At 38.9% G+C, this 23,949-nt stretch overlaps 2 protein-coding genes and 1 pseudogene across 2 annotated transcripts in view; all 3 read right to left on the bottom strand.

Moving 5' to 3' along the window:
* Positions 1 to 23,949, bottom strand: part of LOC130986429 (LEAF RUST 10 DISEASE-RESISTANCE LOCUS RECEPTOR-LIKE PROTEIN KINASE-like 2.4) — a 62,181-nt pseudogene that overhangs the window by 11,643 nt on the left and 26,589 nt on the right.
* Positions 2,223 to 4,304, bottom strand: LOC130986431 (LEAF RUST 10 DISEASE-RESISTANCE LOCUS RECEPTOR-LIKE PROTEIN KINASE-like 2.4). Its single transcript, XM_057909837.1, has 2 exons — positions 3,637 to 4,304; positions 2,223 to 3,471 (listed from the first exon to the last, which is right to left on the bottom strand). Exon 2 carries the CDS (start codon positions 3,332 to 3,334, stop codon positions 2,363 to 2,365), a length of 972 nt encoding a protein of 323 aa, XP_057765820.1. The 5' UTR covers positions 3,335 to 3,471; positions 3,637 to 4,304; the 3' UTR covers positions 2,223 to 2,362.
* Positions 15,120 to 23,949, bottom strand: part of LOC130986432 (LEAF RUST 10 DISEASE-RESISTANCE LOCUS RECEPTOR-LIKE PROTEIN KINASE-like 1.2) — a 61,343-nt gene continuing 52,513 nt past the window's right edge. The window contains exon 2 of the mRNA XM_057909838.1: positions 15,120 to 15,373. Within this exon, the coding sequence (XP_057765821.1) occupies positions 15,328 to 15,373 (46 nt within the window). The 3' untranslated portion in view covers positions 15,120 to 15,327. The remainder of the gene's footprint in view (positions 15,374 to 23,949) is intronic.

Genomic DNA, 23,949 nt, shown 5'->3' with positions numbered 1-23,949 from the left:
AGTATTCAAATTTTTAAGTTGTGTAATATATTGGTAGAAGCGTCTATTGCTCGTTCTTTGAAATAAGAATTATCATGGATGTTGTTGGAGTAGGACTGGTAAGTATTTGAAACGATATCTCTTATTGAATTTTCAAATGATTTAAGCAATACATCATCAAAGAGATCGTTAGATGCATGTACATTATTATTGTCACAATTTGTTCCATCTTCAATACCCACAATTCACTCTAAAAATTCCTTCAACTCATTGAATTCCTTGTTCGCACGATGTCATACTTCGAAGTCTCATGTTCCTAGTTAAATGTATAGTAGCGGTGTGCCATTGAGTCATAAACATGTTGACTAAATATTTAAGAAATAATAAATAAATAAATATATTACATAGTCCCTATACAATTATAAATTTTATCAATTATTAATATTTTAGTAATTTTATTTATGTTTATATGTAATCATTTTAGATAAAAATATATAATTACATATTTCATTTAAAAAGAAATTATGTAATATGATCACATGATATATATATATATATATATATATATATATATATATATATATATTTAACACTTATAAGCTATTTGAGAGATACAAATTAACTAATATAATAAATTATAATGCTATAATTATGTTATAATCAATATGATGGGATTATACTTGATACACAATTATAATGGCTTCATTAATCTTAAATGTTCAAAATTTCTTTTACACTTACTGACTAAATGTTAATGAAAATAATAATAAATAAAAACATATGTTAAAAGTTCATATATAATCATAAGGTTAGTATCATGTGAGAACTTAAGATTTAGTGACACCTAAGAACCATTATAGACCCTAGATCTTCTACAATTTAACGGCTTTGATGGATATTTTAAGATTAGTTTCTTAAATACGTGAATAGACATAAAATGAATGCAAAAACATTAAAGGACATGAATGTCATTTGAGGATTTTGGTCAACACGATTTATTCACCGAATCCCTTAATTTGCTCAACCTACCAAATTTCTAGCTATGTGAAATTGATATTCTAGAAACCAAAAAAAAAAAAAAAAGAAAAAAACCTTTTCATTTGAATCGATTCTAAGTCATGAGAAGAAATCATTTCATTCACCTAGATCGTGGAGATTAAATCAACAACGAAATTGTTCATGCTTTCATATTTATTGTTCATGTGAATTATATTGTTTTATGTTTTCATATTTTAATTCATGTAATGTATGTTATATTAACAATGTTCAACGATTACATGACATTGGATTGTATTTTAATTCAATGTATATATATGACATTATTGTTCATAAGCTTATTTATTTAATATTTTGATCTTTATTATGTTTACTGTGAAAATTGGTATTCATGATATTATGCTTGTATTCATTTGTCACATGTGGTTGTTCATTTGATCTTCATTAAGCATTTGGTTTTATATGAGAAAGAATAAATGTATGTGTTATAAACTTTTTGTTCACAGGTTAATAAGGTTTGTTCATGCCTAAGTTCTTTTTGTTCATTCATTACGCATTTGGTTTGTTCATGCCTATACGTATATCAAGAACATCGAATAAGAATGAGTCATGAACACTATAAATGAACAAGTCATTGTTCATGTATAATATGCATGTATACAATCCCTGAACAAGTCCAAAATGTATGACAAGTCATTGTTCATATATTGAATTATAATAATTCTTTTTTCATATAAAACTCTTGCAAACCGATGAAGCATGGATATTGAGTTAAAGAAATCTACCAAATAAAATCCACAATCTTGTGTTAGTGGAGGAATCAAAGATATGGTAAAAAAAAATCGATATGCCATAATTAGCAGATATGATGCTGCATGAGTTTAGGAAACAATCAGTTATACAAAATGTCAAAATTACATAACACTCCTTACCGTCTAAATTGAGGCTTAGTTAATGCATTACATAATCACCGTAGGATTAAAATGATCAAGGGTTGTGGTTGATTCTTAGCTGTCACAAAAATATGGAGTTCTCACAGGATCCTCCTTCTATAATCATAAATCTTAACTATATTAATATATATTTTAATAATTATATTTATGTTTATTAAATATTTTATATAGATTCACAGAATAGTGCTAGTCAACACGTTCGGTGAAGTTCTCAACTTGCTCAAGGATTTTACTGTAAGGTTTAGGTGGAAGAAGATCCAATCATTAAACTTTAGGACAGAATGAAAGATGGAGTGCTGGAAATAAATTAATTATGGACATATAAATTCTTCACAGCTATTCTAACACCCACACTTCTTTTCAACAAGGCCAATGCAATTCAAAGCATATAAAACATAAAGCTTCACTTTTAACATACAAATTCAAGCAAATTACTACAGAGATTCAGAAGTTGAATAGCTTGGTGCTGCTCTTGGTGGAGAGTAAAGGTAAGGTTTGGGTGGAATCTCCAATGATCCAAGTTTCCCCTCCAACATCTCTACCACCCTCGTCATCGACGGTCGATCCTTAGGGTTTGTCTGAACGCACCATAACCCAACAATGATCAAGTTTCTCTTTACAAGCTGGCTTTCATCTTCTTCATTGAAATTTCCAGCAAGATTTCCATGTCTTTCTGCATTCATCTCAACCTGCTTGTAGAGGTAATGTGGGAAATATATTTCACTCGTACGATCTACTTCTCTTCGATCAATGTTTCTCCTTCCTCCAACCATTTCCAACACCAACATACCATAGCTATACACATCACACTTGTAAGAGACTTCCCCGAAGTTTCTAGAAAATACTTCAGGGGCAATGTACCCTATTGTGCCTCTTGCCACCATTATAGAGACTATGCTCGATCTGTTTGGACACAATTTAGCAAGCCCAAAATCTGAAATTCTTGGATTCATATCCTTATCTAGAAGAATGTTCTGAGGCTTAATGTCCAAATGAAGAATCCTCGTATTGCAGCCTTGATGCAAGTACTCTAGCCCTCGAGCAATGCCAAGTGCAATCTCAAACAACTTATCCCACTCCAACCGAGATTCTGCAGATGACGGAGCATTGTTGCAAACGAACTTTTCAAGAGATCCATTAGGCATGAAATCATAAATGAGAGCTCTTTTAGAACCTTCAAAACAAAATCCTAAAAGCGTGACAATATTAATATGGGAAGTTCTGCTAATACTGGCAACCTCATTCATGAAATCTTCCCCATTTTCATTAGATTCATTCAAGACCTTCACTGCCACAAGATGACCATCGGGAAAGTGTCCTTTGTAGACACTGCCAAACCCTCCTCTTCCCAAGTTTTCAGTAAATGAGTTTGTCATTTTCTTGATACTAGAGTATTTGTATCTCATTGGTGCAAGATTTCCATTGTTCTTGAGAAAGAGTTCAATGTCTCTATCCTGCTCTTGTTTTGCCTTTGCACGCTTCCTCCGAATAAAAACGAATATAATTATCAAAAAGGATGTAAGAGCGGTTATGGTGATACCACCTGCCGAAAACAATGTTGTTCAGATGAATCTCAGAAGCATATAACAACTGAAGTTGAGCATATATGATAATTGATTAATTATCATAATTAGTATGAAATATTGAAAAAAGAGGAAAGTTTTGAAGATGAAAATATCTTAGTTAATTATTGGTAAAAAGGGAATACCTATGAGAAGAATCGTTTTAAAACTCGCGTTTCTTGCAAACAAAATAAACACTTCAGGCGAAATAGCAGAAAACTAATCTTTTTAAAGAAAACAAAAGCAATGATGATGACAAGACTAAGCGCAATATAGACAGGATCTAAGAGATTGCTGTTTTCCACATCATGAAAGACTGACATAACAGACTACAGATGTTGAGGCCTACAACACTAAACTGCAGCAGTAGACGACGTATCTTTCCTGCAGTGGAATTGGTTATTGTTGGCAGTAAGACACTGGCCTCCTCCATGGAAACAACTAAGGCATTCTTCAGAAACAGTCCATTCTAGACTAAAGTTAGCAGTTATCATATTGAACAAATCACCCGAGTCTCCACTAGAATTCAGAGGTAGTTGCACCAGTGAACATTCTCGAGGAATTTCAATTTTCTCGGAAGCAGAGTCATCGGCTGTTGGAATTTTATAGTATACGGTGGAGATACAATCTATCTTGCTATAGTTTTTGAAATGTTCATCTAATTTAGATTTGTTAGTAGCAGGATCGGAGAAGCAGGGGAACAAAGTGAGATTAGGAGAGAATGAGATTGAAATAGAAGGAGATCGAAGCATAGATTGATTCATGAAAGTAAAGCAGCTTCGGTTCTGCAATTGAGCTCCTTAGAAAATTCCTTCAGATTTCTCGTCTGTATCACGGATACAGGAGAAGGAATAAAATTCAAGTAATTAACTAAATTTCTGTTAGGAAATTAGACGCAACTAATTTCGCCCGGGATCAAGTGTGACTCAATATTGTGGATATCGACCGATATGAAACGAGAAGAAAAAATGACACCGATATTTTTAACGTGGTTCGGCCAAACTGCCTACGTCCACGGACCCACACCAATATATTAGAGAATCTCAAAAGGAGGAGTACAACAAAAATACCACACTGTATTTTGTATATGCCTACGCAGAGGCTATCTCTCAACTCACTTTTATCACTCGTGTATAACTTCCACACTGAAGTTTTCTCTCACAAGAATTTTCTCTCTCTCTCTCTTTCTCTATCTCTCTCTAGCTGAAAGTTAGATTGTTGTTTGGTGTTGTGTTTTTGGATGCTGCAGAAGAGCTCTCTATTTATAGGAAGATTTGGAGGTGGTTGGTGAGAGGTGGTTGGTGACAGCAAAAAAAGAAAGCTGCCACCTTTGACTAACAATCTCCCACTTGAAGACTGATTTCAATCTGTCTTCACACCTCGATCAACGCAGCAGCCTTTCTGTCTTTGTCATTCTAGCAAACCAATTGAAGCTGAGCACAACTTCAATTTATCAATGGTTACTGCCTTTGTAAGCATGTCGGCTGGATTTTGAGCTCCTTGGATCTTTTCAAGTATTAACACCTCATCCTCCAACAGAGATCTGATGAAATGATAACGAAGTCCAATATGCTTCGTTCTAGAATGAAATGCTGAATTCTTTGCCAGATGTATCGCACTCTGACTATCGCTGTGCAAGACATTCTTCGTCTGATCAAAACCCAATTCTGCCAACAACCCTTGTAACCAGATCATTTCTTTGCTAGCCTCGGTGATTGCCACGTATTCTGCTTCTGTAGTGGATAAAGCAACAATCTTTTGTATCTGCGAGATCCAACTAACAGCAGTCGTGCCAACAGTAAAGACATAACCGGTAGTGCTTCTCCTGCGATCTACCTCACCGGCAAAATCTGCATCTACAAAACCTTGTAGTGCTACATCACCTCGTCGAAAGCATAAGCATCTATCAGTAGATCCACGTAGATATCTCAATATCCACTTTACTGCTTCCCAATGCTGCTTTCCTGGATTTGCCATAAATCTGCTCACAACTCCCACTGCATGAGCGATATCTGGTCTAGTACAGACCATGGCATACATCAGACTTCCAATGGCTGAGGCGTAAGGAATTTTAGCCATGAAGTCTCTTTCCTCCTTAGTCTTTGGAGAGTGCTCTTTGGATAGGCGGAAATGGTTAGCTAATGCTGAGCTAACCGGCTTAGCACTGCTCATGTTGAATCTTTGCAAGATTCGATTGACGTAGTTGGCCTGAGACAACTGCAAAACACCTTTTTGCTTGTCTCTGTAAATTCTCATCCCGAGAATTTGCTTTGCTTCTCCTAAGTCCTTCATCTCGAACTCCGCTGAAAGCTGTCTTTTCAACTTCTTGATTTCGTTCAAGTCTGAGCCGGCTACTAACATGTCATCAACATAAAGTAGCAAGATGATATAGCTGGACTCGAACCTCTTGAAGTAACAACAATGGTCAGCATTGCACTTCATGTAGCCATTTTTCTGCATGAATCCATCAAGCTTCTTGTACCATTGCTTTGGAGCTTGCTTCAAGCCATACAGGCTCTTTTTCAACTTGCACACCAGCTTCTCCTTTCCTTTGACAGAGAATCCATCTGGTTGTTGCATGTATATTTCCTCCTCTAAGTCACCATTGAGGAAAGCAGTTTTCACATCTAACTGCTCTAGATGCAAGTCCTCCGTTGCAACAATACTCAGGACCGATCGGATTGTTGTCAACTTTACAACCGGAGCAAAGATATCTGTGTAGTCAATTCCTTCTTCCTGTTGGAAACCTTTGACTACCAATCTTGCCTTATATCGCTTTGAACTATCATGCTCTTCTTTGATTCTGTACACCCATTTGTTGTGTAGAGCTTTCTTTCCTTTGGGCAACTCAACTAGTTCCCACGTCATATTAGAGATAAGAGATTTTATCTCTTCTTTCATTGCAAGCTCCCACTTGACAGAATCTCCGACTTGACATGCTTCTTCATAAAATTCAGGTTCACCAGCATCGGTCAGTAACATCTGATTCATGTACTTCCTGTTTGGAACATGAGGTCTCGACCTCCTGGGTATAGGAGTTGGAGCTGGAACTGGAGACTGTGGTGGATCAGCCTCAGAGTTGGGCTCCTCCGTCTGCAAACCTTCATCTGTTTGCTTTGATGTACTGCACTCTGTAGTATCATCTGGATCAACATATGTTGGATCATCACTTGTTGTGTCGGTGGACTGCACTGCATTCCTGTCCTTGTACATCACATTTTCATTGAATATGACATTCCTGCTTCGAATGACCTTCCTGTTTTTGTCATCCCAAAAACGGTACCCGAACTCATCTCCACCATATCCAATGAAAGTACATTTTAGTGATTTGGAGTCGAGCTTACTCCTGGCATTATCACTAATGTGTACATACGCGACACAACCAAATACTTTCAAGTGAGAAAGTTTAATTTCTTTGCCGCTCCAAACTTCCTCAGGTATTCTGTACTCCAATGGTACAGATGGCCCATGGTTAACGAGATATGCCGCTGTGTTGACGGCTTCTGCCCAAAATTGTGTTGGCAGTCCTGCATGTATCCTCATGCTCCTAGCTCTTTCTGTCAACGTCCGGTTCATGCGTTCTGCAACTCCATTTTGTTGTGGTGTCCCTGGCAACGTCCTTTCTAACTTGATGCCATCCTGGTAACAAAATTTCTTGAACGCCATATCTTCGTATTCTCCACCATTATCGGATCTCAACTTCTTTATCCGTAAGCCAGTTTCATTTTCCACCATGGCCTTCCACTTCTTGAACGCCTCGAACACCTCTGACTTGTGTCTCAAGAAGTAAACCCACACCTTTCTCGAGTGGTCATCGATGAAAGTCACAAAGTAAGACTTTCCGCCATTGGATGAAACTGCTGCTGGGCCCCAAACATCTGTGTGGACTAACTCAAGCTTTACTTGCTTCGGAGTTCTACCAATGGTATTGAAACTCACCCTCTTCTGCTTCCCGTAGATACAACTTTCGCAAAAGTCTATATCAACAGACTGAAGCTCTAGTAGTTTCCCTTTCGAATGCATATACTTGAGCCCTTTCTGGCTCATGTGCCCAAGTCTTTGGTGCCACAAATTTGCATTCTTCTTGCTATCAGCAACTGCAATTGTCACACACACATTCATCGTTGTGTATAGGCTTCCAGTATCCTTGCCACGTGCAAGAATCATTGCGCCCTTAGTGATTTTCCAATAATCACCTGAGAAGTGTGTATCACATCCTTCTCTTGACAATTGCTTGACGGAGATCAAGTTCTTCCTCAACTCTGGAATGTGTCTCACGTCCTTCAATTTTCATACAGATCCATTGAGTTTGATCTGTACTTCTCCTATGCCCACCACGCTGCATGGGTGATCATCTCCGAGATATACTTCTCCGAAATTTCCCGACATGTAATTTATGAAGGAATTTCGATTCGAGGTGGCATGGAAAGATGCTCCAGAGTCTATGACCCAATACTCGGCCCTTTTCTCCATGGAACATATCAAGGCATCGCCTTCTTCTTCAGCCACAACATTGGCTTCGGTCTTTGTCTCGTTTCCCTTTGAAGGTACTTTACACTGCGTTCTGTAGTGTCCGACCTGACCACAGTTCCAACATTCAACAGACTTTGATTTGTTGGAATTCTTGTGGATCCTGGAGCTCTGCCTGCCATTCCTTGACTTGCTCCGTCCACGCCCTTGACTTATGTTTGAGTTTCTGCCTCTGCTTTCTGCATTTAAAGCGGCACCTGAAGTGGAGACTACATCTGACTGCCTCCGGATCTCCTCGGTTAAGATCATGCTCACGACATCATCGAACTTCATTTTGGACTTACCGGCAGAGCTACTAATGGCCGTGACTGTGCCATTCCAGCTCTCAGGTAACTGCCCAAGAATTAACAAAGCCCGGACCTCATCATCGAATTCGATGTCCACCGTGGTAAGTTGGTCCGTCACTTCGTTGAACTCGTTCAAATGTTCTCCAAATCTTCCGCTCTCCGACATTTTCATATTGAACAATTTCTTGATCAAATGAACTTTATTTGCTGCAGACGGCTGCTCGTACATGCTGGATAAAGCTTTCATGAGAGACGCTGTTGTCTTCTCATGCTTTATGTTGAAGGCGACTGACTTTGACAAGGTCAGTCTGATTGCGCCAAGTGCCTTTCGATCAACCACCTCCCACTCGTCGTCCTTCATATCCACTGGCTTTTCCTTCAAGGGCTTATACAGGTCCTTCTGGTACAAGTAATCCTCCATTTGCATTTTCCAAAATCCAAAATTCACACCATTGAATTTCTCCATTTTGGAAATTTTATCGTCTGTCGACATTGCTCCCACTCGATCAAAAAATACGATAATTTTCTCAAAAAATTCGTTTCTGATGTGGAGGTTCAGTTTACACTGCAACCACAGAGCATACTAAGAATTTTAAAAGAATAATTACCGTTGCGCACGAAACACTGTTCGCAAAATTTACTATTCACGTGAATAGTATCAGCGCAAGAAAAAAAAAATTTCGCCACCAACGTGGCTCTGATACCAGTTGTTAGGAAATTAGACGCAACTAATTTCGCCCGGGATCAAGTGTGACTCAATATTGTGGATATCGACCGATATGAAACGAGAAGAAAAAATGACACCGATATTTTTAACGTGGTTCGGCCAAACTGCCTACGTCCACGGACCCACACCAATATATTAGAGAATCTCAAAAGGAGGAGTACAACAAAAATACCACACTGTATTTTGTATATGCCTACGCAGAGGCTATCTCTCAACTCACTTTTATCACTCGTGTATAACTTCCACACTGAAGTTTTCTCTCACAAGAATTTTCTCTCTCTCTCTCTCTTTCTCTATCTCTCTCTAGCTGAAAGTTAGATTGTTGTTTGGTGTTGTGTTTTTGGATGCTGCAGAAGAGCTCTCTATTTATAGGAAGATTTGGAGGTGGTAGGTGAGAGGTGGTTGGTGAGAGGTGGTTGGTGACAGCAAAAAAAGAAAGCTGCCACCTTTGACTAACAATTTCATGCATGCAACACAAATTCTAGTAGCCGCAAATTATATACGTATTGGATTTCTACGTCGGATAGCAACTAATGGGTTTCTCCTCGTAAAAGAAACAACAATGACACCTTTTTTGCGGACGAATTTATTCGTGCTGTTATGGAGACACTGCCCTAGGCCTTCTCCACCATGGTAAACATTCCAGTCTAGAATAAACTCAGCAGTCAATGGATTAAACCAGTTGGTGGGTGTCTCGCTTACTAGAATCTATTGGACCCACAATTTGCAGGAATACTACTTTCCAAAGCTCTTTCAAACTTTGTCCACACTGGAAGGATTCTGGGCATTTGATTAGTAGAAGAAGAAGAAGAAGAGGCCATGATTTCAATTGCTCCCTGATAACTATCAGAATCGATAAGATATAGTGGAATTCATGCTTTGTTGTGTTTACTTTTCAAGCCCGTCAGACACGCAACACTTGAGTTTGATGTTACACAGCCCCAAATTAATTTTCATATTTTAACAGTGATGGACCCTAATCAAGAGCTGCACGAGTACTCTCCTAACCCACACATAGATTTTGTATAGCATGCAATTAGATAACATACATATATATACATGCCCTCTCATTAGTACTACAATTGCAGCCCTTAAATCACAGCTTATGTTAAAAAATAATGCAGCTGCTCTGTAATAAATACCTCTTAATTTGTTGCAGTAGAACTGATTCTGGTTGTCTTAAAGACACTGCCCTCCTCTGCGGTAGCATTCATTACAATCTTCAGACACATTCCACTCTAAACTGTAATTAGCACTCAAAAGCTTTAATAATTGAGTTGAGTTTTCATCAGACTTGATAGGTAGTTGAACCAAGGAACAATCTTCAGGAATCTCCGGAGCATGCTCCTGAGTTGCCGGAGTTTTATAGTACAAAGTGGAGGCTTCACAGTTTTGGCGGCGATACGTTTGGAAGTAATCTTGGATTTGATCGTTGCTAGTTTTATTGAAGCATTGGAAGAAGGTGATGTTAGGCGAGATTGTGAATGAAACTGAGGGGGATTGAGGCAGAGACGAATTTAAGAAAGAATAGCACGAGTCGGGTGATCCCAATAATGTCTGAAGCAAGAAATCGTGGATTAAGAGTTTGTTTTGTGATGGCTGGCCTAGAATATATTTGGCTGAGGTTGAAGCTCCTATGTATAATCTTGGATGTCCAATACGGGAATCACAGCCATCAACTATGAACAATCCGCAATCGGGATCAGTACTACTAATTGTGAAGGGAAATTCTAGAGAGAAGTTTCTACAAGCATAGGATTTTGGGCATTTGGAATGAGCTTTGAGTAGAAGAAGAACAAGGCATAGCAACAACATTAACATATGCTTGCCAACACCCATATATACTCTCTTTCTCTCTCTCTCTCTCTCTAGAGACTTGTATATGTCTTGTGTTGATTTCTTTAGTTTTGAGTTGTGTTAAATATTGATATCTTGAATCCATCAAGTCATTGGCTCCATCCATCACGCTAATTGACTTGGTCTTCCTTGTAATATAGATATTAAATCTACATAGATTGGTGGAATGTGAGGCACAAGTTCTCCTATTCTACACTTCAGTTGACTAGCATTTACTTACACTTCAAGACCAGCCTATTCGGTAATGTGAATAAGCTAATAAACTAAAGTGAATGAGAACGAGAACAAGAACGAATGTCATCAATTTTTTCTAGGTCGAGTTCGTTGTTCCATTTGAGGCCACTTATTTTCTCTTAATTAGCTGATAGCAACTTCAATTGAAAATTGGGGTGCACAAGGCCCACTCTTCCATCATACAAGCGAAGATGATAAAAATGAAATCTAGATTCACATCAGATATTGTGAATCAGTTCAGTCCTGACATACCACATAATTAGCAAATTGATTATCTCCCTTCAAACATGTCATAGGTTTGGCTGTAAGAATCTGAACTCAGCTTAATTTGGGCACAAAGATTATGGATCTTCCTTTTGGGATTGACAAATTTTGTTTCAGGCTAAACAAAAACACAGTCTAGCTTGAACATATACTGATATTCTTACATCTACTTAAGTACAGACATTCTTGCTACTCACCCTTTTAACCCCACCTTTCTATTTCTGGCTGATCCAAAAATAAAAACACAGGCAAGAACTAAGTAAAACATCAAGTATAGACATGTACTCACTTGAGTCATACTAGTATACTAAAATCCTGCCCTGCCTTAAATATATAATCAAGCCTACCTAGTTTTAGCAAATCAAAGAAGAATTCATTCTTGTTGATAGAGAGACACTGCCCTTCTCGACGATGGAACATAACATGCTTCCAAAACATGCCATGGATAGTCAATTTGGAGTAAACAGATAACACAGAATCTTTGTTTGCCTTTATAAGGAGTTGAGTATCTACATTTAGGATCAAAGTTGGCTAAGAACAATCCAAATTTCTAAATTGTTGATATGAGAGAAGGAAAATTCGATGGAGAAGTTTCCGCAGGAGTAGGATTTAGAGGGTGTTTGGAATCAGCTTTGAGCAGAGAAGATGGCTAAGGAAACAACATTTTAAAAATGTTTCAAACAAACTTGCATAATTTACACGACTTTGATGATCGAATTCAGTTTGGTTGCAGCAGCGGCGGACGAAGACTAAATATTCTTTTACTAACAAAGGGTGTTAAAATAGAAAAATTCGGATGAAATACCGATGACAACGCCGGAGTGCGTTGGCGTTCTTATAAAAAATGTTCTATAAATGTTGTAATTGACAGCATTTGTTGTGAAGAATCTAAAAGCGTCTATATATTCCAGATATGATCTTAATTTGTGATGATAGCAACCTAAGCAAAGGTAATTTCATGAAACAATAACTGGCTGAGTCTCTTAACAAAATACCTGCTGTTTTGCTTTTGCAGTAAAAGTCATTTTGGTTGTCTGCAAGACATTCCCCTCCTCTGCGGTAGCATTCATTACAATCTTCAGACACATTCCACTCTAAACTGTAATTAGCACTCAACAGCTTTAATAATTGAGTTGAGTTTTCATCAGACTTGATAGGCAGTTGAGCCAAGGAGCAAACTTCAGGAATCTTCGGAGCATGCTCCTGAGTTGCCGGAGTTTTATAGTACAAAGTGGAGGCTTCACAGTGTTGGCGGCGATACGTTTGGAAGTAATCTTGGATTTGATCGTTGCTAGTTTTATTGAAGCATTGGAAGAAGGTGATGTTAGGCGAGATTGTGAATGAAACTGAGGGGGATTGAGGCAGAGACACATTTAAGAAAGAATAGCACGACTCGGGTGATCCCAATAATGTCTCAAGCAAGAAATCGTGGATTAAGAGTTTGTTTTGTGATGGCTGGCCTAGAATATATTTGGCTGAGGTTGAAGCTCCTATGTATAATCTTGGATGTCTTTCTCTAGATGAAGATTCACAGCCAGCAACCCTGAACAATCCGCACTGGGGATCATCAATATAGGTGAAGGGAAATTGTAAGGTGAAGTTTCTGCAAGTGTAGGACTTTTGGCATTTGGAATCAGCTTGGAGCAGAAGAAGATGCCACAACACCAGCAGTAACACATCTTTGCCAACGCCCATTCTCTCTCTCACCTCTCTCTCTCTTGCTTGATTAATTCTGTTAAATATAGGCATCATCCTTTAATCAACTCATTGACTCCATCCATTAACCAATTGACTTGGAAATTTTGCTACAAAATACCCCTAGTTATAATATACGACTTCTGGACTGTCTTCTAGTATGATTAACACTTTGAATTGGTCAGTTTCTACACTTCACTACTCGCCCAAGACTTCAAACACACTTCTTCTCATGTTAAAAAATCCTAATGAGGAAAAGTCCAAGATGAAGAATTCCACCACCAATATTTAAATCGGGTTCGTGTCACAGTACTTAATAGTACACTTTGTATTTTAATCGTTGTTCTATTTCAGGCCTCGAGTTAATCCTTTGAAATGGTCTGTGCAAGAAGCACAAGTTAATTTCCTGTTTTACACTTCAAAGTTAAAACCCAGCTTGGATACTTATTTAAAGGTCAAAATCTCATAAATTTGGTGTGATTCTCGTTTTTCCCTTGACCTTATAATCTCACATATAAATCCATGAACTTGTATGTGATTTATAATTTTCCCTTAAAATTAAATTTCCTCCAAACTAATATTGACATGGCAATCGAAAATACACGTAAGGTTATTTTTCCGGCGAATCAAACGACTGTATTTAAGTAAAAATATTAAACGTGGTCGTTTTATCTTTAATTTGGGGATTAAATTAAATTCAAGTGAAATCCCTCTTCAATTAGGGTAAAAAAAAAAATACCCAAAACACTCTCTCTCGGTTTTCCTGAGAGGATCTGCCCCTTTCCTCTCTTCTCCTCCGACCGCCGCGACCAGGCTACCCAAAATATTACTAGTGGAACGTCTCAATATAGTAATTGTGATATTACTAATGGGGCAGAAGAAGTACTAAAAAAAGTACTCCATCCGTCCCAATAATCTTGTCTCACTTTGCTTTTTGGTTTATCCCAATAATTTTGTCTCACTTTGCTTTTTGGTTTATCCCAATAATTTTGTCTCATTTCCTTTTTAGGAAAAATTTAAGGCTTAATTAGTTAATTAAACATCATCTTAATTAATTCACTAAAACAAATCCACCCCTCGTCCTACTCTCTCGACTCTCTCGACCTCTCTGTTTCTCACACACACTAGCACAGATGGGAAGAGAAGAAGATCAGTCGCCTCTTTCTTCCACAAAATTCTGTCACCGTCCCTCTCCGGCGGCGTCAGCTACGCCTGAATTCGGTGAGTCGTGCCCCCTTTTCTCCTTGTCTGATTCTTTATCTCCCTTCTCAAATTCTCAATTCAGCTACCATTTTCTGCAAATTTCGAGCCCTAGCTCTCCCCCAAGAATTCAGCCGCCGTTGCGGCTCCTCTTTCCAGCGACGCCAGCGCCTTTCACCTGACACCACTTCCCCCGCCTGTCACTCCTCTTGCGCCATAGCCGCCGCCCTCCCGCTTCCGCCAGTCGCTACCTTCCCTCTCCTCCTCTGTTTTTTTTTTTTCCAGAAATTAGGGCTTTTTTTCCTCATCCCTCTCCTTTGTTTCTCTCAACAATTAAAAGATTCTATTTTTTTATTTTTGTTGTTGTTATTTGTGGATCTCTTTGTTTCTGTGGTGGTGTTTCTATGTGGTGTGTTTTATCTTTGGTGGGCTCAAACGAAGGGAAAAAGTAGACTGGAGATTTATGGCTCGGCGGTGGTGGCCTCTTGGTCGTGCGGTCGTCGGATTTCGGGCATGGGAGATTTGGGGTGTTAGGGCTCCAATTTAAGGCGACTCTTTTGCCGTTCAGAATCAGAGCAAGAGAGGGAGGGGTTTTCAGATTCGGCTAGAGAGATAGGGGCGGGGATGCGGCTGGTGGCCGTGCCGACGCCGGAAAAGGAGGCGGCACAGGTGTGACTCCACCTACTGTTGCCGTCGCGGGAGAGATGAGGAAGAAATAAGGATAATTAAGCTATACTTAATTTCTTCTTAAAATGTGGGACCTTTTAGTTTACAACACTAATTTCACACTGCTTAATTTATGTGCCCAAAAGAAAGGGGACAACATTAATGAGACGGAGGGAGTAAGAAGTTAAAAAATCTTACTTGGTTTGCAGCTCCAAGAACGCGGGTGGTCGGGGCAGAAGCACCTAAAATGGAAAGTAGTCTTGTTAAAACCGCAGCGGCCGCCGCTTTCTTGGCAAGTATTACAATCACTAGCTGTCCAATTTATCAGAAATCCGCTCCTGAAAACCGCAGAAACATCCACAATTTCATCTTTTCTCTCATCCCCATACAACTCCACACGTGCGACCACGTTCTCTTGGATTGCTGCCATACATAGCCAGAGTCTCATTGTTACTTGTTTCTCTAGAGCTGTTGCAACCAACCTCGTACCTCAGCAGCTCCTCGGACACGTTCTTGCAGTTTTACAATGTTAGTGTTGCTTCGTCTGGAACAAAATGTTGTGCTGAATGTTGAAACAACACGCACAACCACACTGAGAAAAATTGCAGCAAAAATAAAATGGGAGAAGAGACACAAGGAGATACAAAAATTCTTCAAGTTATAAATTATAACTTGAAGACGCCTCATGGCAAAAAGACTAAATCGAGAATGAACAACTCACGTTCAATACCTTTACAACGACATAGGTATTGAACATACGACACTCTCACTAAAGAAAAAAACTCGGTTCAAGAGTAATACTCTGAAACCTTACAAAATTAAACAACGAGTGTTGATTCTGATGTTATCCCAACATACGGAATCACACTCGTACACAATTGCCCTACATGGCTTGATTTCTCTTTGTAAGCTCTGGGGTCTGACTGGGAGCTCTTCCTTGGCATTTCTCAACAAAATTGCCAACTCATTTGTCCTCTCTTTGACTTAGTCGAATACCTACAAAATACACGTGAAGAAAGCAAAACAAACCCAAACTTTAGGAAAGTTTTATGGAGTTAAAAATTAACTCCAACATACAACAAACGGAAAGTTTCGCAGCCGACGTAATCAAATCTGCCGGCGGGGAGAGTCGTGTTTCTGACTCCAATTGGAGCGCAACTGCTAATCTCATCTGATAATAACGCTGCGGCATTAAACACGTGTAGCGATCGGTTGGAGTAGAATATGTCTTCAACAATATACTCGTTTTCAGATAGATGCAGTAACCGAAGTCCGTTTCTGCAACCGATCGCGAACCCTGGGTAGCCGTAGTAAGTTTCTTGAGCAGTTGGGAGGAAAAATGGGAAGCTTATGCTCGGACCGCCGCCGTACAATTTGTCGGTGCGCAAACTTCGTATTGGTAGTCTGCCCCACAGCAAACTTTGGATAAGATGATGAGAGAGAATATGTTGATCAGCGAGAAAGTGTGGAGGTTGTCTTTTGTCATGTCTAAATCTGATGAACAAGATGAAGAGAAAGTGTATATATGTTGGAATGAGCAGGTTCGAGGAGATGAGGATGAAAAGGGAGCAAGAACGTGATGGCAGCAATGCATATATGAAGTTTCGATCTCTCAACAAATTAAAGAACGCAAACTTTGTACAAGGATGAAAAAATCTAGTGATTAACCGCAACCAAATTCTATTTTAATTAATACGTTGAAAAAAGCGCGCAGGCATTATTGACTCGACTCCTTGGCGGATGATGTAGCAGATGAAATCCAATTAATATTTGCGATCCCCAGGGATGGATCCGGGATGTAATATTAAAAGCATCCCAAACGGTGCTTTTCCATTTCGTAATATCATTACTTTTCTTTGAATGGGGTCCCATCCACAGCTTGCTTGGAAGCAAGCAAAATTGCTTCCCCTCTCTCCTCTAATTTTTCCCTACATTAACTTCCCCACGTCAGCAACAACTTCTTTTTTAAATTCCTTCTATTACATGCCCTAGGGGGTTGGTTGAATTTGTGGGATTAAAGCATCCGCAACGCTCTACTTGATGGCTAGCTTACTCGAGTAGAGTGTTGCACTCGTGTAGCAGCGATGCGGGGGGGAGGGGGGGGGGGGTTACTCGAGCGATACCCGAGTGATCGTGTAGCACTCGAGCAGCGCATGCTTTGCACGCGCTCCAAATAAAAAAAAAATCTTTAATTTTCAACGACTATTTTTAAAATTTGTTTTTTTTTCCAACTGCTATTTTAGCCGTTTGGCCCTTCTTTTTTTTCCTTCTCTTTTCTTTCTATAAATAATACTTCCCCCTCCCTCATTCATCACAACCCACTCCTTCTTCCTCCTTCAATTTTTCTTTCAAAATCTCATCTTTGTTCTTCCAAAAATGGCGGAACCCCAGCATGATTCTTCGCCTGATTCCGACGACGTAGTTGAAAGGTTCATGGAGTGGGTAGAGTTGCAAAAACAAGTGCGCTTGCTCCATACTGCTCCACACCGGCGCCAGAGCCGGCGCGTGTCAAACGTCCCCGATCATACGTCCACCGTGATCGTGAAAAGGCTCATGTACGTCTTATGCAAGACTACTTCATCGACAATCCAACGTACGATCCTACTTTTTTTGGCGTCGTTTTCGAATGCAGAAGGAGCTGTTCTTGCGCATCGTCAATGCTGTTCAAGGTGAAGATATTTTCTTCCATATGAGCACTGATGCAATCGGTCGAGACTCTCGTTCTCCTTTGCAGAAATGCACGTCGGCTATCCGCCAATTAGCCACCGGGGTTAGTGCGGATGTTTTCGATGAGTATCTCAAAGTCGCCGAGTCCACCGGGCGTGTATGCCTCAAGAAGTTCTGCAAGGCGGTCATCCGGGCTTTTGGAGCCTTGATGTGTGTATTTTAGCTACTTAGTTTAATGTGTGTTTCGCCATGATTTTATATGCTTTTACATGGTTTGTGGTATTTTGGCGCAGGAATTAGAGGGATTGAAGATGGATGCTCATGGATGGAAGACGTCGGTGAAAGTCGAGAATTGATGAAGATTAGCATGGATTTTTGGAAGAGTTTAGAGATTGGGCTTGAAATTAATTGTCTAAATTTAATTAAGCCCAAAACTCTTATTTTAATTATTTTGGGCCTAATTTGTTTGTAAGGGCCGAGAAGCCACTTGGGTAATGAACGGCTACTAGGGATTTTTAATCTCTAATGTTTGTTTTAGTTTGGACAGCCGAGTATTATAAATAGGTTAGTTTAAGTTTTCTTTAGAAACACTTTTTGATACTTTTAATTTCCTAGACAGTACACGTTTTATTGCTTTTGATTAGCTTAGGAATTACTACTTTGTTTATTTCTTGTTTTAGTTTCTGAGTGTGCAGAATTAGAACTTTGGTTTTAGAATTGGTGGTGTTGACTTTCTCATCTCATCTCACCAAATTTGGTGCCAGACGTGTTCTTTTCTTCCGTTAGTATTGGTTTGCTTTTAGTTCTAATTTATTTTATTACTTTCGAATTTATTATATGTTTGATGTTTGCTTTTATTTATTTTATTGTGTTTAGTTTAATTATGAGTAGCTAATTTCTTTAATTCGGCGAGAATAATGAAGTATTGATTTAATAATCTGTGAGACCTAATTGAGCCTATAATTGAATCCTGTTGATTTCGATTTGTTCTTTGTGTTTAAAGATAGTTCTGATTTAATTTAAGCCTGATCAACTTAGGTTAAATTGGATTACAGTCAATTGGTTCCCCCAATCCGTAATTGTTGGAATAGGGCTGATTAGTGATAAAGCTACCATGTTCGTAGTAGGAATAAATTGGTGGATGGATTATTACTAGCGTATCTAGGATAATTTATCTAAACTGGGTTCCTTCATCATAATGCTATTAGAATATTAAATCTATGACTGGCGTATCCAGCTAGGTTATATTTTAATAAAGGAAATAGGCAGGACTAGCGTATCTAGCCGTCTATCGACACAATAAGTAGGAATTGGGGTATGTCAGTGCGTATCACGGTATCCTATAACTAGTTGGTTGATAGGGATTAATTTATCTTTGCGTCGATGAACAGAGTTATTAAATTAATATGGATTTATTTGAGCCGAGTTACTTTTCTTTGATTATTTTCTAGTGTTATTTTATTTGATTTAATTTGTTTTCTTAGTTAATTAATTTTCTTCAATTTAAGGCGTGATGGCTACACCAATTTTTAGATCTTTAAGAAATTGATTGCAATTACCCGTTCTCTGTGGTTCGACCCTGCTTGTTACTATACTCATTTAATTCTTGGTAAGATTGCAGGAATTATTTGGTGGAATACCAAATCGACCAAATTGGCGCCGTTGCCGGGGAACGGTGTTAATTGATTTTCTTTTTCCTATTGATTTATTTTCTTTGTTTTTATTTTCTTTTGTTGTTTATGCTGTAAAAAAAAAAGTTCAGGTTGAGGAAAGAAGCAAAGGAGATGAAGCTGCAAGGTCTGTTGGATTCGGTGATTGTTCTGTCTGCCCGGACGGAACCGTTTTTCATGGCTGAACCCAGTGCCGCTACTGCTGAAGAGGATCTGTTTGCCCAAACGGCTCCTAACTCAGAGGCAGAATCAGAAACTAAAGAGGAAGTTGAATCTATTTTCATAACTGTGATTGATCCCTTGGTTGATGATTTTGTTGAGAATTTCAGGGAAGATGAGCTCGAGCAAGTTATTTTCAGTGTGCTAAATGATGAGGATGCCAAAACAGAGGAGAATGACGCTATTCGAGAGATTATCATGCAGCTGTACTCCGCGGATAAAATTTCAATTCGGCACCTATCGAGCAAGATGCCCACATCGACCAGCACGAAACCGATTTTGCCATCTGTTGTGGAGCCATCGAAGCTAGACTTGAAAGAGGTAGGGTTTGGGTGTCATTTTGAAGATTCTAGAAAATTTGGGGTCAAATTGGATATTATGCTAAGTGTGGTGGAGTCAACTGCAATTCTGGGATTTGATGGAGGATTTGACCTAGTCAAAATTCCCCCCATCGTTTCCCTCTCAATTCCACCTCCTCCAAAACCCACTCTAGCCATCGTGTCCCCATCGTGTCCCACTCCAGAACCGTCGCCGCAGCCACACACCTCCAGCCTTCATCTCCAACCTGCACTTGCCGCTGCTATCCAATTCCATAATCCAACACCTCCCTGTTTCCGCTATCATATCTTTTCATCTGCATTTGGAAATCACCACCGCCAGCCTCCATTACCATCCTCCATCTCCACTCGCATCTCTCCGCCTGAAACACCGCTGCCGCCGCGACCCCCTCCAGAACCGCCGCCCTCCGCCCTCTGCCGGCATCTCCACAAGGCAGCGCACACGGTGACTTCCTTCCTTTTCTTGTTTTGTTTCACATGTTTTTTGTGTTGTCTTTGTGTTTTTCGTTTAGTTGAGTGTCTTGTTGCTCCTTCGCTTATGCTTTGTTTTGTTTGCTTGAGGGCAAGCAAAATCTAAGTGTGAGGGGGGCGTCTTTGAGTCGTGTTCTGTTGAGTCCGTTTTTTTTATGTCGTTTTGTGTGTTGTGAGCCTTGTGATTGTTGAAGTATTAGTGATAAGCATGCTGCCCGGTTGAGTTATGTGATGAATTTGAGGTTTGATACTTGAGATTTGGGATTTTGAGATTGAGATATTTGTGTTTTTATTGGATGAAATTTGGGATGACAAATAAGAGCAACAATGAGTAAAAAGCCACATATAAGTGAGAATTGAGCTTATTAGAGTAGAGCACTCTCTACTATTTTTCTTTTTGAGTGCTTTGTTGTTCATGAAGTTGTGATATGTTGTGAGTCATTGGTGATGCGTGATAGAAGGCACTAGGGTAGCCCTTTTGGCCTTCTTTTGATTTCCTACCTATGCATTAACCCCTAGTGAGCCGTTTGAAGCCTTGACCATGTTCTTTCTTATTAGTCACTAAATAATTAAGCCAAGGCCTGTTTTGAACTATCTCTTTGGCCCAGTGATGCATGTCTAATTCCGAACTTCATTCCATTAATTACTAGAGAAAGTTAAGCTGTGTTCTTATGTGCGTTTGCCCAAACTGCTGTCTTGTGCAAAATGATAAGGATCTGTGATCCGTTTGGCCAAACAGTGGCATTGATCAGTTCAGTTTTTGGGACGGGAGCAGTTTTGGGAGACGAGTTGTGGGGATCTTTTGTAGATGATGATTGCATGTTGATTGAGGATATTAAAAAGTAAAGGTGCTGCAAAAAAAAAAAAACAAACAAACAAAAAACAAAAAATCGAAACAAAAAAAGAAAAAAAGAAAAGAAAAAGAAAATCGAAAAAAAAAAAGAAAAAAAATGTTGCACCAGTTTGAGTTGAGCATGCAGTATCATTGTTATTGTTGGAGTTTTTCCCCAAGTTTAGTTGCTTTCTTTCTGTCTCTATGAACTTGAAATTGTGATAATGGTTTGGATTAGATGTGCACACTTTGAGTTTCAATGCTTAAGCCTAGGACCCCTAGGATCTTGCCAACATCATGAATGGTCCTTAGCCCCATTACAACCAAAGAGAAAAGACCTTCTTGAGTTGCTATGTGACCATGACATATCACGACTAAGTGGATTTTCCTTCTTGTGTGTGAATTTCCAAAATAAATATTTGAGAGAAGAGTGAATCTTGAGAGGAATTCGTTGTTGCTTGATTTGGACTAGATAGACAATGAAAACACTTGTTTGACATTTCCTTTTCTTGATTTGAGAGTTGAGAATCGATTGTGAGTTGCATAGTTTGACTTGGCAGTATGTCATGTTACTAGTGTTTTGATGATTACTTGGCTGTTGTTTTTAGTTGAGTTCGTCGTTGTTTAGTGTCTTCTTTCTGTTTAGTTTTCGTGTGCTTGTTAGTTTGTTCTTTGCTTTTAGAGTCTTTAGTGTCGTGTCAAGGGAGGAAGTTGTCTCTAGTGGCTAATTTTCACCATTAAATTCTTCTTTCATGTCATACTTGAGGACAAGTATGATCTAAGTGTGAGGGATTTGATGTGTGTATTTTAGCTACTTAGTTTAGTGTGTGTTTCGCCAAATCGACCAAGCCTATTACCTGCGCCGCCCAATGTCCACTGACGTCCAACGCCTCCTTCATATGCACGAGGCGTGGCACGGCGCCTACGCACGCGGTGATCAGGGAGAGCCCACATTGATATTGGAGGCCATTGCATCCCACGATTTATGGATTTGGCACGCCTTCTTCGACGTCGCTGGTTCAAACAACGACACTAATGTGCTGAATCAGTCGCCTCTCTTCTCCGACGTGTTAGGAGGAACGGCGGCGCCGGTGGTCTTTCATGCCAACCACAGCGAATACCGGATGGGCTACTACTTGTGTGACGGCATATATCTGGAGTGGCGTTGCTTCGTCAAGAGTCCATCAATGGCAACCAATCCGAAGGAGGCAAGGTTCAAGAAGATGCAAGAATCGGCATGGAAGGATGTCGAACGCGCCTTCGGAGTCCTTCAGGCTCGGTGGGGAATCATTCGAAGTTCGGCGCGCAATTGGTACGTAGAGCACCTCAAGGACATCATGCTTTATTGCATCATTCTCCACAACATGATTGTGGAGCACGAAGGTGAAGCGGCTCTCAACTGATGACGGGGCGCCTAGCAGTACTTCGACAAAGAGTGCTGGACAAACACCGGTGTCCTTCGATGAATATGTGCGAAGAGATTCAATTCTCTGAGATAGACATCTACATGCTCAGCTCTGAAATGATTTGATGGAGCACATTTGGGCACGTTTCGGACCTCTAGGTATAGAGTAGTTAATTTTTAGGAATTATTTTTATTTTATTAAAGTTTTATGTAATATTTAGGATTTTAAAATTAATGCAATTTAAATTTGAAATAAATTGTGTTATTTAAATTTGAGCCATTAAATTTAAATGAAAAACCTAAAAATCAAAACTAAAAAAATCAAGTAGGCTATCAAGTAACCCCAATGCGTTATGCAGCACTACTTACTCAATGTGGTCCCCCACTATCAAGTAGGCTATCAAGTAAGCCAATTGCGGATGCTCTTATGATGTCCCAAAATATTTGCATAGGAGATTGGGGAGAGGAGGTCCCTTTTTTTATAATTATTTTGTATAGTTCATGTTCATGTATTCTTTCAATTAATTTAACATCAAGTACATTGAAAGTATATAAAAATATATTTTTATACATTTAAAAAAATACTTATCTTTTAAACAAATAAACAATTTTTTATTATTAATGAAATAATTCGTAATTTTACTTTAACATGAAGATTGACTTAACTTGAAGATTAACTCAAATTCAACATTAAAATTATGGTGGGCCCTACTCTGGTCTGCTCGACCAAAATAACAATCTTCTTTTATTATTGTATTACGCGTGGAATGGGACTCCTCTCTATTTTTATTTTGGGTTAAATTGTGTGTAAAATGCGGGACTTTCTTTAAATTTTAGTTTTGCATATAAACTTTAAAAAATAGTATGATAATAATTAAATTTTAGTTTTGTATATAAATTTTAAAAGTAGCGTACACAATTACTAAAATTGTATTAAATTTTATTTTTAAATACAAACTTTACAATATAGCGTGATAATTATCCAACTATTGATTTAATCTGATTTTGCTACCAATCGAGATTTCAATCAAATTTATTATTAACATGGCTAATGTAATGGATCTGCCAATAAATGTATTTTTTGTGGATTTTTGATAAACTAATATAATGTAAAAAGATGATCTTGATAGAGTAGATTTAGATAAGAAGAATAAGAGAGAAGAGAATCAGATGAGGAGGGAGGCGAGATAGGAGAAGAGATATTTCATATTGCTTAGGGTTTTCCTCCATGCACGTACATTCGATACCAAGGCCTAACACAGTGGGGGACCAAGGCAAAAGCAGCTTAATCAAATAACATAAGCAAATGCAGAAATAAAATAAAGATAAGTAGAAACTCGCCGAATCATCCACTCGCTTCCACGTGTCTCTAAGGTCTTCGATTCCCAGTCGTTGAT

Source organism: Salvia miltiorrhiza, chromosome 5 (assembly GCF_028751815.1).
Source record: "Salvia miltiorrhiza cultivar Shanhuang (shh) chromosome 5, IMPLAD_Smil_shh, whole genome shotgun sequence".
NCBI lineage: Eukaryota > Viridiplantae > Streptophyta > Magnoliopsida > Lamiales > Lamiaceae > Salvia > Salvia miltiorrhiza.
Note: the sequence above shows the minus strand (reverse complement) of the source record. Positions and strands in the feature narration are given on the sequence as shown.

What these genes read in the sequence shown, in the direction of transcription:
- LOC130986431 (XM_057909837.1), bottom strand. Translation starts at nt 3,334, where the DNA reads ATGAGATACAAATACTCTAGTATCAAGAAAATGACAAACTCATTTACT.